This window comes from Triturus cristatus, chromosome 12, assembly GCF_964204655.1.
Source record: "Triturus cristatus chromosome 12, aTriCri1.1, whole genome shotgun sequence".
NCBI classification, from domain to species: domain Eukaryota; kingdom Metazoa; phylum Chordata; class Amphibia; order Caudata; family Salamandridae; genus Triturus; species Triturus cristatus.
Window position 1 is genome coordinate 221820509 of NC_140595.1, and position 18432 is coordinate 221838940.

The 18432-nt window shown below is 43.5% G+C and overlaps 1 protein-coding gene across 1 annotated transcript in view; it reads right to left on the reverse strand.

Annotated features, from left to right (window-relative positions):
- Window positions 1–18432, reverse strand: part of LOC146775747 (uncharacterized) — a 124455-nt gene that overhangs the window by 79360 nt on the left and 26663 nt on the right. The window contains exon 3 of the mRNA XM_085637882.1: window positions 6611–6798. Coding sequence (XP_085494008.1) covers window positions 6611–6798 — 188 coding nt within the window. The remainder of the gene's footprint in view (window positions 1–6610; window positions 6799–18432) is intronic.

Below are 18432 nucleotides of genomic sequence, written 5' to 3' on the forward strand. Positions count from 1 at the left end.
TCTAGCTTGGCTCAGCAGCAGGAGGGCAGAAACATGTCTCTGGTCGGCAGCAGCCCTAGCTTGCTGTCCGGTTCTGGAAGACTGGTACTGGGAGCACTGAGGACCTCCCAGAGGAGCTTTACAGTGCATGGAATCATACCTCCCACACTGTTTATGGTGCGGAGGTATGATTCCAACATGTTTGTTACCAAACATGACCAGGTTCGTTACAGCCAGTTTAGAGATGGTCATCGCGTAATGACGCATGGCCACTCTACATGTCATAATGGCTGATGCACTTAGAACCCGGAAGAATGGACTCCGAAGGATGTAGGTGTGCCCTGCTCATGCAGGGGCACCCTCACACTTAGAACCGAGCACCCTGCTTTCAGGATTGAAAGGCCTGCCTTAGGGATGACATAGGTTTTAAGTGTAGTGACCTCAGATATAGGGACACCTATATCTGTTGTAGGTGGTGCTAGCACCAGCTTACACCGGATGCAATGACAGGCCTGGAGTCACAATTGGAGAGATCTCTCATGGGTGGCATAATACATGCTTCAGCCCATGGGAGACCCCTGGTGTACCTATGCCCTGGGTACCTTGGTACCATATACTGAGGACTTATAAGGGTACACCAGTAGCCTATCTGGGGTATACCCAAGTACTTACCATAGACAATTTAGGGGAGAAAGGACAGATACTGGGGTCCCGATTACCAGGATCCCAGTCAGTCTAGTCACCAGGATCCCAGTCAGTCTAGTCAGAAACGGCATAACGCCAGACAAAAAGGGGGGGGGGGGGGGGGGGTAAACATGACAGCAGATCCTACTTTCCTACAAGTATGCTTGGTCTTTTACTGCAATCCAGCACCATCATTGGCTTGCCCTAGAACTAGAGCGGAGGTCAGTTCCAGCTGAAGTCAAACAGCGTCATTTGCGGTACGTTCCACTTCAGCACTTTGAGCATTTTACAAGATTGTGAAGTTACTGCAGTTAATACAAGTAATATCAGGTTTATCTAAAGCAGGAGGTAGCCTCCCTGGTGTCCTGCAAAGCCAAATTGAACTCCAGTATGGGCTGAACAGGAATCTCAATATTGTACCCAGAAGTACCCTCAATCGCTTGGTCAGTGGCTTCCTGCATGACCCATTCAGTGCCTGTGATCACCGTGGAGACAACATCGCTTCAAGAGTTTCTGAAAAGTAGCTGCAGAGTTAGGAGCTGGACCTTCCCTGCTCTCCTCCATGAAGTGATCATTTTCTGGAATCAGTAAAATAAAAGCCTAGTACCAGCATACTCCTTACCTCTCTCATTACTAGGCTTATTCTTAAGGTCTCCCTACTTTGTAGATACATGGCCTTTACTCTGCTCATGGGGAACCCCTTGTCCCTGCCTACTTGTGCCCTGGTGAGTCACCATCTGGAAGGGCATCCTAGTGATACACCTTAGCAAAACCATAGGGCAGAGAAGGCACCACTAGAACAACTACTGCTCGCCTACAGACCCACACAGGCACTGAAGACGCAGCTGATCAAAGCCCACGCATTCAACTGCGGCATCCCTTGCAGCATTCAACTACGGCATCCCTTGCAGCATTCAACTACGGCATCCCTTGCAGCATTCAACTACGGCATCCCTTGCAGCATTCAACTACGGCATCCCTTGCACCACTCCTCTGACTATCATGTCGAGCAATGTCGTGTATTATGGTACAGTATGTGTGCAAATATGTGTGATGCTACAAAGAGTCTATGCAGGAGGCAGGAGATGATGTTATGGTAATACCTTAACTTGTGGATTTTATATCATATTAGGTTTTGTGCGTTATCAACTACTAAAATATCTATCAAGCTTAACTTCTCCTAACCTTTACTTTATTCAGGGAATTTCACAGTTGTTTTTATTACAGAGATAAGGCTTTCACAATGGTTGAGGTGAGCATTATCTATAAAGAAAAAAAAAACTGTTTTGCTTAGATCGACGTTCACATTTAGATGTACTACTTTTTCCACTTTTAATGTCCAATTGAGGGGCACATATTTAAGAAGCCGATCTATGCTATTCTAATGTGTTTTACTCAGTGTTGGCAAAATTGAAAATATCTAGATACATGCTGTTTTTTGACAGACGTTTGCCAAAGGTAGAGCAATTTTCAGGTTGACGCCCGACATAACTTGTGGCATGTGGGTGTGTGCGGTGAGCATGGCAGCTTGGTCCGATAGGGCAAGGGCTTTGCTGTAGCCAACTTTGTTAATGCCTTTACATAATATTCGAAAATAGTTGAGTGGGTCTGATTTTTGGAGTCACCCTGAATTATGGCTTTTATGTGAATGTGTGGTGGTTTTGATGATTGCATCTATGAGGGCAACACCTTCATCCACGCCAAGTTGACTGTTAGACCTCAGTTTAATGTATGCACCCATTGGAGTATGTCAGCTTTTTGCACCTAATATATGTTGTGTTCTGTTTGTGTGTGTATGATGGATGTGACAGTGGGGTCCACCAGGGAAAGGACTTTGGCCATGCCAAGGATGTGGATGTGATTCATTTTAAATTAACAAACCCTTGAGTAGGCATGCATTTTGAAGCCAAAATAAGTTTCCTTCAATATGTGCCAGGTAGTTATGACAGCTGTGCCTGCCAGGCAATAGGTTTCACCCTCACAGAGTTTTGCTTTTAATTGTGAAGTTTGCAACCGACAGCGTCTACGGCCATTAATGTTCAAGAAATCTTGGAAAGTGTGCGAAAACAGTCATCCAATGACTTAGCACATAAACAATGGCCACCACTTCAGTTGTTTACCAAGCTTTATCTGTGGTTTGCCAAGATTTATGGACAAACACAGAACAGGCGCATGCATGCAGGATAGACACTCAGGATCATATTTACAAGCCCCTAACGCCACCTAGTGTGTCTTAACGCCGGCTTGTAAATATGCCCCATTCTGCCGTAGTCCTCTGTGGCAAAGGGATGTACAATGGGTGTTGCTGTGGGCATTCCACCTAAACACCCATTGCTTTTTGACGCAGCCCCAGAACACGTCACTGCCAAATTTGGTGCAGCTCTGCGCTCTGACATTTTTTTGTAACTAAGCACCCCGTTTTTTTTTAATAACTCAAAATTAACTATATGAAAATTCACCCAACTATAAAAGGCAGAATATTAGGTTCACAATTTGGGAGACTTTCGTCCGGTTCTTGAGTTTGTCAGGAATTTCCCATGCTGTTAGACCGGTCAGCCTTAGCGTGGTTTCCCTCTTCCTGGTTGTCTTCATTCCTCCTATTTTTGCTGAGTTCGCTTTTGTTGGCCTTAGGGCTCGGTGCACATTACCAGTGGTTAGAACCATGGTAAAGTGCTTGTGCTGACTTCCTAAACATGGTAATATTGGCTTACACCTGACTGACATATTTCAGTTACTTTTAAATCCCTAGTAAAGTGGTATACCATATACCCAGGGCTTGTAAATGAAATGCTATTAGTGTGCCTGCAGCACCAATTGTGCCACCCGCTTAAGTAGGCCCTTAACAACATGTCTCAGGCTTGCCATTATATTTGGTTACCAGTTTTAAACTGCTAATTCGATTTGGCAAAATAACAAGCCTGTGGTGAGGAGGTCCACGCAGGAAGTAGTAATTTGATAAGATTTATTCAAGCAGGTAACAAGTAGTATAACAGGTAGTTAGGGTCTGAAGGAGAGCCCCACCAGGAGCAGCCTGTCGCTGCTCAGCCCATGTCCAATTGCCACTTCACCTCTGTGTCCCAACATTCCAAGGCACATCATGACTCCAACATTCTATTGAGCACAGAGCACAGGCACTGGCTGAGCAGGAGGTGTAACATACATTACATCACAAATGCAGGATACTACAAAGCCTTAAACTCTTTTTATAGTATATATGTCACCCCTATGGGGCAGAGGGCACTGTAATTAAAAAGTTGAGCAGGTACTTTTAAGATTTATATGTCCTGGTAGTAAACAAAAATCACAAATTAATTTATTCACTAATGTGATGTCTATCTTTGCCATAGGATTATACTACATTTAATAAATGATAGCTTTTGATTGGGAGCATGTAGGAAAGTCATGTTTGGTGTCTGAGAAATTTTTATTTATAATCCTCTTAATGGTAATGTTGGATTTTAAGTCACAATTTTATAAATGGCACTTTTATAAAGTTAGATTTTTCCTGTTCCAACCACTTGGTACCAGCAGCATGTTCCTGGGTCACATGACTAGGTGTGAGTGGCAGCTGGCCGTTGTATATTCCTTTCAGACAGCCACACAATAGAGGGATTATGTGTGGTTGAATGCGCTATATCAGTCAGGCTGGGGGGGGGGGGGGTGGAGTGAGGCACAGCCTGCTTTATACATCAATAGGCTCGGCCATGCTTACACTATAAAATGTTCACACTAGTCTTTTGTGCCTGTAACCAGGCAGGAGCCAGTACAGGGAGGCCGGAAATTCCAAGTTCTCTTGAAAGGGGAACCTCTAGTAATTTCTCCTACTGCAAAGGAGTCAGCAGGTATAAAATAGGACCATCAGACCCACTCTTCAGTTCACTTTGTGGACCTGCGGAATAACTCAGAAGACTGTATGCTGTGTTGGTCTGCTGTGTACTTAAGAAGGCTGTTTTGTGGCATCAAGAAGGACTACTCTGCAGCCTGAAATCTTCTCTGAGCCCCCAGAGTTCTGTCCTGATGCTTGTAATTTGCACTTCTCACTGAACCCAGGGCTACCAAAGTGAATCTAAGGGCTAGTTTGCTGGCCTCCTGATTAGAGCCTCAGGGATGGAGAAGGCTCCAACCATCTTGAACCTGCACCTGGACTCAGCCTGAGTGAGCCCCAAGCCTCCAAATGGTGCCCCTCCAGTCCTGGACCCTCAGACTTGGTGCTAAATGTGCCTAGATGCATAAAAATCCAAAATTTGGGGCACAGAACTTTTTCAACCAAAACGTGCTCTGAGAATCAAGAGGAGACTAGGACCAACCTGCTCATCGACCTGCCCAAGGTGCATTGCCTGTGCATTGCCTGTCGACATGACTTCGCGGGAGCTCCAGGTGTGTTTTTTTCCTGCAGCAGCAAAACCTTTTCAGCGACACCTTGCTGAAGGGATATCTGGCCTCGTGGAGCCCTTGTCAGCTACAGCCTACATACACCTTTGTCCCACTGGAGATCTTTGGCATCCAAAAAGGAAACTACATTCGAAAAAAGGATTCTTTGCGGCGACGTCATCCAGCAGCTGCCCAACAAAGACGCCTCTTCCTCGGACACTGTCAGCTGTCTTGCTCTCAGACATTTTTCTTCAAAATTTCTTCTAAGCCTGAAGGCAAGTGGGGACTGGGCCGATTCAACTTCTTGTATCCGACATGCATTCCATCGCAGTTGACCATAACTTCCGGCATTGCCCCTGTCTTACGCCACTAGATGTCCATTGTTGGAGCTTCCATCTTTTAGGTGCTGATTTTCATTTAATTCATAACAATCATAACTTTGGTTCTACTGATTGGATTTTTATAGTTCTGGTGTCAAATATTTTAGTACTTTATTTGTCTAAATTGGGCTGAGATATTCCTTGTGTTGTGTTTTCACTACATTACTGTTTATGTGCTGCATTCATACTTTCCACATTGCCTTTAAGTTAAGCCTGACTGTTTTTGTGCCAAGCTATCAGAGGGTTAAACACAGGTTAATTTAGTGACATAAGTGGTTCACCCTGACAGGAATTGCTGTTGTTACTTGAGATGTGCTAACACCCGGCTCAACCAACAACCCTATTTCTCACACATGCTATTTAGAAAAAGTCACTGAATTTGGGACACACCTTATAATTTTTTTATAATATTGACTAATCTACAACAAATACGGTAAGGTTGAATTTTAAAGGCCATTTATTACCATTGAATAGTCTACAACAAATACATCAAGGAAAAATGTTAAAGGCCATTCTCTCACGGTTCAGTGAAAAGTTGTAACGGGAATAAAGTTAAGGAGGAAAAACTAGACTTCTTATGGATTCCTTTGTCTACCTTAACTATATGTGTAACTATGTCACTCTGATATAAATGAATGAGGGCAATTTAAACTTGAGACTCTACAGTTCTCAATGAGTTTTAAGTAGTGGGATCCCAAGAACTGCTGCTTTGGATCCCCAACATTTCCAGGGGCCTTGGGGACAAATTGCTTCCCAGTTAGTGTTGTCGCATGCTTGTTTGGCATGGCCCTCACATTGCACTAAGGCCATGAATCAGATGAAGGCAAGCAAGAGTGAGCACCAGGGCTTGCTGGCTGCCTCATCTCACCTCATCACACTGCCACCTTCTCCAGAGCCATGGGAAGCTGGACTCAATAGTCATCACACACCTGTAATGATGAGGACTGACCTGAAGGCCAAGCTCTATCAAAGCGAAGCAGGTGTGTATGACCATCAGGCCCGCATTGCCAGGAGGGATGGGCAGTGCTGATGAGATTTAAAGCATCACCAGAACTTGGTACTGCTCCCTAACTGAGTTAAGGTCCACATTTAGGGTAAAGAACAGCTCTTAAGACGTCAAAGTTGCTTTTTCAAAATAGGTCTTCACCCTTTTCTTAAACTGCTTGATGAGGAGCAGTGCTTTAGTGGCTTCCTACCTTGACCACCAACAGAGGACCAACCACATTGGTTGAGTACACATGCAGCATGTCTTCTGCATCCACGTTTTCAATGGAGCATGGAGTGAGGATTCCAGCATTGTTGATCAACACATTTAGACCAGCTCCTTTCAGGTGTGCCTCAACTTCTTTTGCAGCTTTGTTGACACTGTCAGGGTCTGTAGCTTCTAAAAAACAGAGAGCATCAAATCAGTAACACTGGACACCCATACTGGTTATCCCAACACCATGGTGGCATTGTGGTTGAGTCTGTTATTCTTCTGAACACAGCCATACATTTCCAAGAGTAATTGTTGCTGACTGGGTTGGCATCTCAGTTTTTCTTATTCAAAAATGTAAAACATTTAATTAACGCACCATGTGGATCTTTCTATGCAAGCACTTAAAACACTGCAAACTGCCTGCTGCTTTGTTTTGTCAGGGATCTTTACATTTGAAAGATTATGGTATATTCAGAATGCATGCACTTCGAGTGGCATTGGCCATATTAGGTCTTTCGATATTGTACAGGATTTCATCTAAGCACATGAACGGCTAATAAACAATGACAACCTCACTGCAGATACCTAGATGGCCATATTGCATCATAGTTTCCATCTCATCAACTCAAAAATAGTCAACGTACTTTTGTACTTGCAACCCATTATTGTGCACACTAATAAATTAGGAACCCCACAAAATTACAGTAACAAAATGATAGCATAAATGTGCTGGACCACAGGAGGAACCATGTAGGAATAAGAAAGGAGAGATGAAAAAGATTATACCAATTATTAATAACAATGAATAGTTTCAGCAGCAAGCAATTGTCAGCACAAATCAACACAAAAAGAAATATTTATCCAAGGACCTAGTCATGGAGGTTTTTTCATAACAACTTGAACAGATACCTAAATAGTTCTTTAACACTTCCACACTTTTTAAAAATTACAAATGTATCCACCAAATGTGGATCAGTCTTTTGAATTTATATATGGTAGATTAAAGAATTCCATCAGAGTAATTATTCCAAGAGTAAGTAAGGCATACAACTACAAAAGTCAACACGTCAGCAAGGTGGCATAGTGAGTTAAATATTACAGGTAATACATGCACACTACTATCGATGTTTTCAGACCAGTCCTTAAGAGTATTGTCACAAAGTCCTTTTTATAGCTCAATTTGGTTAGTCATATCCCACCGTAAAGTGTCTACATTCTTTCAGTGTGGCGGCTTGTGTTATGAGTTTTTGGGCCAATGCATGACGTTCTTTTCTGTAGCTGGAACAGGTCACCAGTTCAAAACATTTGTGTATTGTACACAGTAAGGATACCATTCCTTTTGGCTTGCAAACTTTGCAGGATAGCACACCAGATTACAGAACTCTACACAGAGAAGCCAACATGCATATTTGCACTTGATATTGGTGCGCGCTACATGCCCTCTGCGTACCCAAAAGGGATTTAAATGGCTAACCTGTCAGCTGAGATCAGCGAAGACCTTGAGGTCATGAATTTTATGTCAAGACTGGAGGTTTCTACTATGCTCTCTTGCTTGCCATTTAACATAATAGCAGTCAGTTTTAACAAAGAAATACAAAGAACTGACAAGAAGAGAAAAAACAACTACAATACCCAGGAAGCTTTGGAGCAAAAGTTCTTACATTGTTGATGTTAGACTGTCAGCCTTAGCGTTGTCTTCCCCCTAACTTTTATCCGTTTGCTTTCAATTTTGCTGATCTGTTTTTGTTGGTTTTAGGACTCTATGAACTTTACCACTGCTAACCAGTGTTAAGGTGCATGTGCCTTCTCCCTAAACATTGTTTGATTGACTCACCCACAATTGGCATATTTAATGTACTCATAAGTTCCTAGTAGAGAGTACTATATGTGTCCAGGGCCTGTAAATTAAATGTTACTAGTAGACCTGCAGCACTGATTGTGCCACCCACTTAAGTAGCATTTTGAAACAAGTCTCAGGCCTGCCACTGCAGAACCTGAGTGAGCTGTTTACACTACCATGTTGACTTGGTTAAATCCTCTTTTATTATATATAAGTCACCCCAAGGTAGACGCTAGGTAGCCCATAAGTCAGGGTGCCCTGTAATTAAAATTTATGTTTTACATGCCCAGGTAGTGAATAACTCCCAAATTTGTTTTTCACTGCTGTGAGGCCTACCCTTCCTATAGGTTAACATTAGGGATTCCTTGTCCCACCTAATAAGTGTAATTCACAATTGGGAGAAGGTAGAGCTGTCATGTTTAGTACCTATGGAATTGAAATGATAAATCCTCTTTAATGGTATTGTCAAATTTATCATTACAATTTTTAAAATTGCACTTTTAGAACGTTTGCATTTTTCTGTTCTTAGTCCTGTGTGCCTGCTGCCTGTCTTTAATTCACATCTTGGGTGGGTGACAGCTGGGCCTTGGCATTCTCTCCAGACAGTCTCTTACACACAGGGAGCTGATGGGACTTCCTGGGCACAATGGGAGGGAGGAGCTGGGCACAGCTGCACACTTATACCTGAATAGTCTGTGTCCTATTTCTACAAAAAGGAGCTCAACCCCCTGCAGTGAGTCTGGAGCCAGGGCAGGAAGGGAAGAACTCTTTGCACTTCAAAGCCCCTATATGAAGTCTCCCCCACTTCAAAGGCACCACTGAGTATAAAAACTGGGCTTCCGACCCAACCAACTAAGTACACTTCTGGACCTGTGGATACTATGCCAGGAGGAAGGACTGCTTTACTGCTGAAGGACTTCCACTCTGCGGGGCTGCTGATCTGCGAGAACTGTGTTTTTAGTGTACAGAGAAGGATTGGACCTACACCACTTGAACCAAGAGTGACTTCAAGGGCTTGTCTGTTTGCCTCCTGTTTGATGTCTCAAGGAAACAGAAGACTTCCAACTACTCCAAAACCAACACCTGGACTCTGCCACCTGAGAATCTTGCCCTGCCAAGTTGTGCCAATCCAGTCCTGAGCCCTTGGAAGTGGCTATAAAGTGTTGCAACTGCCAGAACCCACACATTGGCAACGCTGCGTCGATCAGAACTGCACATTTCCCTCAATGCATCTGCAGGGATCCAGTACATCACTAGCCAACTGCGCAGAGCATCACCTTCTATTCCGACACATCTGCACAAATCCACTCATCACTTGACGAATGCGCAGCGTATCAACTTCCTTTCCTCCCCATCTGTGAGGATCCAGTACCGCTCAACGCATCACCTTCTGCTGGAAGCTCGATGGCGACACATTGTTCCTTTGCTGCTCGCAGCTCAGATCTGTCAACGATGCAACAAGGTACTTTGCAGCAGACCAAGGCTGGTCCCTGCATCTGACCATGCTCCATCATGGTCGGCCTGAACTTTTGACTTTGTCCTAGTCAAGCAAGACCAGATAGCCCAGGTTGGTGCTTTATGCTTTTAAGCAATATATTTCAAGACAATCTTTACAAATTCATACCTCTGATTCAACTTGTTGGATTTGTGTTGCTTTGGTCTTGTTTTGTTCATTAAATTAAGCTATGTTTGTCTAACCATGGGTGGTATCTTTGTGTGGTGTTTTCACCATTTTACTGTTTGAAGTGTTGCACAAATACTATACACATTGTCTCTTACGTTAAGCCAAACTGCTCTGCAAATTTAGGGAGTGTATGTGACTTACCCTGACTAGGATTGTGGTTCCTGCTTGCACAGTGTGCATACCTCTGCCAACCTAAACCCCCATTTCTTACAGGTGACAAATGGTTTTATCATTAGTTCTCAATATATAGACCACCCCAAAATCTTGCATTTAGCCTTTCTTGTTTAGTCAAACATAACTTTCTTAGTAAATTACCAATTTAATTGTAAGGTCTATTCAGCTAGTTTAAAATGTAGTATTGCTGTTTTATAGGATAAATTGCATGCTATTTTACACTGCAGTTACTTTAGTGTTTGGGCTGGAGTGCATACTGCTTTTGTATCAGCATGCCCTAATTTATTAGAGTTGCAAGGTTTTTTTGGTTTATCTTCAGTTTGTTTTTATTTCAGAGATGGCTCCCAAGACTCGCAAAGCTTTATCCTCAGAGTCAGACCCCTTGGGAGTGATTGTAATTAGATGCAAGTGCTCACCTGCCTTGGTCCAGGATACATCTTATAATTAGGACTTCTTTGAGGTGCATTGGTGTGAACGCTGGAGCTGAGATTAGTCTCCTCGCCATGTGGAAACAAAATAGTTGAAATTATTCCTTCCAGGAAGTTGCTCAGTCCGCTATCCAATTTTTGAGAAAACAAGATATATCACGGACTCTTGGTTTAAATTTTTATTGAATATCCTTATTGACCACACAAACACAGGGTATATTAAATTGTTCTAATTTACCTATTTTCTGGGACACATATTATATATTGCAATATGGGGAGGTAAATCTGTATGGAATATGAAGATAATTTTAGTGAGAAGGTTTTTAAGGATAATTTAAAACAGTTTATTAACTCCTCAGAAAAATGATAAAATGATTAATTCAAGTAGTAATTGGTTAAAATCAGTAAAGTCAGACCTTTCAATTTCTTGCTCATGAATTACGAATTTACTCAAGAAATGCTCAACAAAGGGGTTTTCCATTGGGGATAATTTTATAAAAGAAATGTCCAAATATGTGAAAACCAACTGCTTCCTTGAAAGGCCCAAATGCCAGTGAGGAACGGTTTTAGAAAATATTTTTTGCAGGACTAGCAGAAGAGGGGGCCATTATGCAGGTCACGTTCAATTAAATAACATGCTTCAGTTTACAAACTACAGAGGCCAAACTAGATTCTTTTATCAAAGAACAGAGAATTGCAAAGGATTCTGGGAAAACTTCTCTGATTAGAGCAAAGCAAGTCATACATCCCCGTTTGTCAGAACTTTGTGGTATCCTACCACCAACTTTGCTCCATCACATACCTGGTCCCGGTGCTGCTGCTGGCCACCTACACAGCCCTCCTGCCGCCGCCGCAGCGACACACCATCGCGGCCGCAGAGCGCAGGACTACAGCCCCCAGGAGTCTTAGCGGCGGAAGTCCGCTTTCGTCACACTCGCGCACGGAGGCGCTTAAATCTGCACCCAGCCCCGGCAGAGCGGGCGACTTCAGAACTTTGTGGTATCCTACCACCAACTGTGCTCCATCACATACCTGGTCCCGGTGCTGCTGCTGGCCACCTACACAGCCCTCCTGCCGCCGCCGCAGCCACACACCATCGCGGCCGCACAGCGCAAGACTACAGCCCCCAGGAGTCTTAGCGGCGGAAGTCCGCTTTCGTCACACTCGCGCATGGAGGCGCTTAAATCTGCACCCAGCCCCCGCGTCGCGGGACGCGCGCGGGCAGCGCCGGGCTAAGCCCGGGCAAAGGGCGGGCCGTCTGAGGCCGTCCGGGGCTGGACAAGGCTGGGCTGGGCCACCCCCCTTGCGTTTGATATACACTACGAAGGTACTGTGCCAAGCGATCGATATGTCCCCCCGAGTCCCCTCTGAACTCTTGACGTAATATATATTTCTAAGGTTCTATGCTACTTGTGTACGAACATTAGTATAGTGTAGCAATTAGTTGGTAGCTTTGTTATACCCTGTCATTAGCCCTTTTCAGTATACGCATATGGCAAAAAGGAAGAGCATGGAGGGTGGTGGGGATAACACGAACAAAAAGGGGAAAAAGGCAAAGAAACTTACTCATGCAGCTGGTAATTGTGTGCTGGAAAGGATAGAAACGATAGTTAATGATTGTCAAGTGATTCTGGAGGACACTAGGCCACCCTCAGCTGCCGTAGCGGAAACTGTAGTAGAACCCATGACGAGTAGTCAGAACTGCACGATTCCAACTATGTTAAAAAAAAAAAATTCATTGGTACATTTGATGTTTGCCTATTCCAGGAAACATGGAGCGCAAACCCTCTTTACAAAACTGGGTATACCACGTATTACACACCAGCCACAAGTATAGGGAAAGGCCGTCCTTCTGGGGGGCTGTTAGTGTGGGTAAACAACTGGAAGGTGGAGGCTCATAATAGCAACTCCCCCGATCTTTTACATTTGACCATAAAAGGCCCACACGGGGGATCGACGCTAGAATTATTTAATATCTATGCCAGAGGGACTGCGGGTGGACAAGCTTCCCAGGTAGTGTCTGCCCTGGAACGTGAACTAACTCTCATTGATCCCCATTCCAGTATCATCGTCTGTGGCGATTTCAATTGCACTTTCGAACCCTTATGCTTGGAAGATCTAATGGGGACCAGTGAGGCTGATCTCAAATGGGGCATTCCTCCTTTAGAGCTACCTCCTATTAAGAAATGGTCCCAGAGGGCAATTCAAATGAATGCTTTCACCCAGGAGTTTAATCTGCGAGCAGTGAATGGTAGATCCAAATCAGATACAAGCGGGGCCTATACATTTAATAGGCTAACCACCCCATCCCGCATAGATGACATCCTTGTTGACATTTATTTCTGGGGGAATGTTGTGGATATGGTCGTAAAAAATACCATTGACAGCGACCATAACCCTCTGTGCCTACAAATTATAGATGTCTGGCTGAACCCGGGACATGCACTTATCAAACCATCTATGATGTCAACTAAAGAAGTATCGTTGACAGGCTGTAACAGACGTCTTAAATGGCACGGAATCTCACAACATGAGGGAAAGCTTGAAAGTATCAAAGAAATATTAGCTAAGAAAAATGCTGAGCTCAGTGAGATCCCTAATAAAACGGAAGACCCCCAACTCATATCTTCACTCTACCGTGATACCACAAACAAGATTGGGGAACTTTTCACCTTGGCAGGAAACCCTCCCCGTAAAGGGACACCTGCACAAGGTTCGAACCCTTGGTACTCCAAAGATTGCAGAGCGAAAAGAATGACTTTATCAAAAGCCCTTAAGAATCAAGACACTAACCTGATTAGAAGGGCAAGACAGGACTATTCTAGATCCCTGGTAGTCGCAAAAAGAGATTGGGAGGAAACTCATTGGCAGGAGCTAAAAGAGGCAGCATTGAATCGAAAGCCCACTGTATTCTGGGACCTCCTAAATAGAGGGAAGCGAGCAAAAACAACAAGCATCCCAAATCATATAACGGAGCTGCAATGGTTCAACGATTTCTCTGCTATATCTGCGGGAGAGACTGCTCCTGTAGAGCAGGAGGAGGAGTATCTTCTCCCCTCGGCTATAAGTTTCCCACCCGATACTAGCTTCGGGATTCAGGAAGTTACATTGGCAATCAAAAGTATTGCACCCGGCAAAGCGGCAGGCCCAGATGGTCTCCCAGGAGATCTACTTCTGCATGATCCAACTCCCTGGGCATCGTTCATTTCTACTATAATGAACGCCATAGCCAGGGGCTCTATAATACCTGAGTCATGGAAGGCTGCAGTGGTGATTCCCATATATAAAAAGGGTAATAAGGAGGACCCTGCCAACTACAGACCTATTAGCTTAATTGATGTGATTCAGAAGGTGGTTGGCAGGGTTCTCCTTATGAGATTGAGGCTGTGGATTGAGGACATGAACATTTTATCTCATTTTCAAGCAGGTTTTAGGCAAAAGGTAGGCACTATGGATCAAGTTTTTAGATTTTTTATGATCTACTGGAAAGTGGTAGTTTTAGGTAAAGGCTCTTTATACTTGGCTTTTATTGATCTTAAGTCTGCGTTTGACTTAATTCCTCATCAAAGATTATGGCAGGTCCTACTTCAATTAGACGTCCCCCATGAGATCCTTGCCTTTTTAATGCTCCTTCATGAGGATAACCATGCTAATATTAGATGGGGTGCCCAGGGCCAGCTCACTGGTAGTGTCGCGGTGAACAGGGGGGTTCGCCAGGGCTGCGTACTAGCTCCCACCCTGTTTTCTCTTTATATCAACGGGGTGGTGGACCTCCTTAGAGATGATCCAGCTGATGCTCCAGTCCTGGCTGGTGAAAAAGTCCCTACCCTCCTGTTCGCCGACGACACTCTCCTGACCTCCAAATCCCCCGCCGGCTTACAAAAATGTTTAAATAGGTTTGACTCTTTCTGCAAGTCCCATGGCCTTATCATTAACACGGAGAAAACCAAATTAATGGTAATAAACCCTCCTAGGCGCTTCAGATATGCTTTTAGTCTGGATGGCACCCTGCTTGACATTGTGAATTCTTTCGACTATTTAGGCATCCGCATTGGGAAAGGGATGAAGTGGAGCCCCCACTTAACCAAGATGCTCTTATGCCACAAGAGGGCTACTGGTGCCATAATTAGAGAACAACATCTCTCTATAAGTAGACCTGTGGCACCGGCCCTTGTGGTATACGAGGCAAAAGCATTATCCTGTACCCTGTATGGAGCCGAAATTTGGGGCAACGAAAATATTCATGATTTGGTCAAGTCTGAAAATAAATTTATGAGGGATCTTGTCTCTGTTCCTACATCATCTCCATTAAAACCATTGTTTTATGATCTAGGCAGACATTCAATTCAGGACATTGCACGACTTCGGCCTTTACTATTCTGGGCAAGACTACGGAGGACCCCAGAACTTGCCAAATATGCTGCAGGCCTAAGTGAACTTATACTAGCCGACACTGGGAGGAGGATAAAATGGATCTCCCATGTAAGTGTACTGTTGAGAGCCATTGGTTATGAAGACTGTTGGGAATCTCAGTCACCCCCTTCGAAATTGGACCTTAAGAAGGCCTACTGGAGCTGGGTCAACACTAGAGAGTTGAGCAATGATAATGTGGGGAAGCTGAGTGAGGCTTTTTTTGAGCACAAGTCCTTTTGCAAACTGGAACCCTATCTTGACTTCATTCAGTCCCCACTGGACAGATCATTGTATGTCCGATTTAGACTAGGAACTTTACCTCTCAACTCCGTTACTGCTAGCTGGAAGGGCCATGCACATATATCTACTGGTTGCCCGAGTTGTACAGCTCCGAAGGAGACTATTCCCCATTTCCTCTTCGCATGTTTTACCTATAGAAGAGCGAGATCCAAGTGGCTGAGACCGATTTGTAAAATGCTGGGTAGCTGCGATTTTGTCACTGTGCTGCGTATTTTAAAAACAGATACTTCGTCTCTTATCATTGTATGTGGAGTGGCCAAGTTTTTGGGTCGTGCCTGGCTCCTGAGGAAAAAAAAACTTGCCACTCTTATGCATTGAATTGTTTTAGTGGTCTGTTTTTACCCTCTGCTATCTATACCTCCATAATGAAATTTTGTGTCACTTTCCTATTTGTATTTTGCACATTGTGTTTTATCTGGTGATCTAGTTCACTTTTAGATATATTCGACTTGATCATTTTAAATTTTATTGTATGTTGTGCTTTTATGATATTTTTATCGAATAAAGCTCTACCTACCTACCTATTTTTAGAAAATGTGCAAGTTTGCTCGGTTTCCCTAGGTGCTGGCTGAGCTAGGGTCCAAAACCAGCAGCTATCCAAATTGCATAATAAAGACCCGTTTTCAGTGCCAAAACGTGATGGGTCTATGTTGTGTTTGGGGCCCTTTCCTGTCGTGAACACTAGGCATACCCACACATGTGAGGTAGCATTTTTATCAGGAGGCTTAGGGGAATGTTGCGTAGTAGAAATGTTGTGGCTACTCAGATTCCAGACGTTTTCCTCAAAGAATGTATGTGTTTTTAGTCCAAGTTTGAGGTTTGCAAAGGCTTCCGAGTAAAATTACCTGATGAGAGCATCCAAAGTCACCCTACACTGGAGTAACTTGGTTGTCAAGTTTTCATAAATGTACAGGTATGGTAGGTTCCATTAGGTGCCGTCTGAGGTTTTCAGTTTTCAAGGGATTCTGGGTAAAACAAAACTGGTGGGAACCATGCAAGTCATCCCATGGCGTATTTTCCTAAGTGTCTAATTTTTAAACATGTACATGTTTGCTAGGTTTCCTTAGGTGCCAGTTGAGCTAAGGGCCAATGTCCACAGCTACCAACATTGCATAAAAGGGTAATTTTTCAGTGGAAAATGTGATGTTTCCATGTTGTGTTTTGGCCCGTTTCCAACCACAGGCACTAGGCCTACTCATACAATTGAGGTTCCATTTTTATCAGAAGACGTTTCAATATAGAATAGTAGAACATTTGCGATTACAAATTAGATTTTGCTGCCATTTCTACCTTTTAAACATAGACCATGTGTAAGAAAGAAGACTTTTGAAAAATACCCTCTGAATCATACACTAGTACGGGTACCCACAAATTCAGAGATGAACAAATAACCACTGCTCCTAAACTCCTTATCTTGTGTCAGTTTCAGAAATACAAAGGATTCCTGAACACCCATTTTTCACTCTACATATTTCAACATGAAAACCTATCGCACGGTGCATACCCTATATATCCCTACAACCAGAAGGGTCTAGAGGACATAATAGAATATTGCTGTTGGAAATTGCCCATTGTCATGAAAAGTTACATATGAAAACGTTGTCAAAAATCTCAATTTTTTTCCTAATAATTTTCAATATTTCTCTATTCCAAGAGTGTGGGCATCATTTATCAGAGGGTTGCGTCATATTTGCACCAGGCAACGTGGTACATGTGTGACACAAACTGCCAAGTCAGATTTTTTTAAGCCATGCAGAGCCACTTTGTGTTTCTCTGACTTAGAGGGTGATTTATTTCTCGGCAGACGACCCGCCCGGCGGTCTGCCATTGGGATGAGAGTAAATTGCTCCCTTCCCATGGTAGAGAGCCTGCCCGCCTAATTAATAAATGACTATCAAGCTGCTCGGAACAATGCATGTTACTCTGTGCTAAGGGGCTGCATCAGCAGGACAATGCAATGTAGCACAGAGTAATTTGTTTTCTTTACAAAAAGAAAATCCCAAAATGTAAAGAAAAAATATAATGCTCCCCTCACCATGGGAGTCTTCTCCCATGGCAGTGGGAGCATTATAATGCTTTTACTATTCCTTAGTGCCAGGTTTTACTTGAAGGTAAGAAACAGTAAAAAATGACTACATATCCGCCCTTCTAAATTGGTCAGGTAGACATAAAGCCATTTCTCTGACAGCCCCTACTCCTCAGGGCGCCAGAGAAGTTTGGCCATGGCGGAGGCAGAGTGGTCCCCACTATGGCAAAATTAAAGATCTGCACACAAAATCGGGCAGGCGGACATTCAAGTTGACGGTATGTATACTCCGCCGCTGAGGGAGAATTATACTGGCAACATATAAATCACCCAGTTAGTCTCTACTTGTTGAAATGTAATTGTCGTGTTAGGATCAGAAAAGAAGAGAACTCTGGGCCCAATTTATAAGTTGACATAAAGAGAACTTAATCGCAGCGGCAATGCAGTTCCATCCCCACCAACATAGTGGTCCGCCCGCCTGATCTATATGCTGGCTGACCTAAAGTTTGGCTACAGAGGAGACTACTCCATCTACCGTTTTGGAATTTTCTTTTCCAAAATAAAAAACTAAACATGTTTGTACCAAACGGGCTGTCTAATTCAGGGAATCAGACACTCTGATTACTAGACTGATTGAAAGAGGTTACCCCAAGAGACTGGTCAAGCAAGCACACAAAAGGGAATGGTACAATCCATGTGAAACTTTACTTGAACCTTATGAACACAAACATAAGATTGACTGCATTATTTGTTTCGCTACATTTAACACAGCCAGTAATGAGATGAAAAAGATCAAACTAAAACATAGGAACTTAATGAAAGACCAATTATGCAACAAGACTATAGTATTGTTCTCCTGTAAAGGAGGCAACAATCTAAGGGACTCCCTTGCTAGAGTTGCCCTACTTTTCCTACCAAAACCCACTGAACATTCACAATGGGGTCTACCACCAGT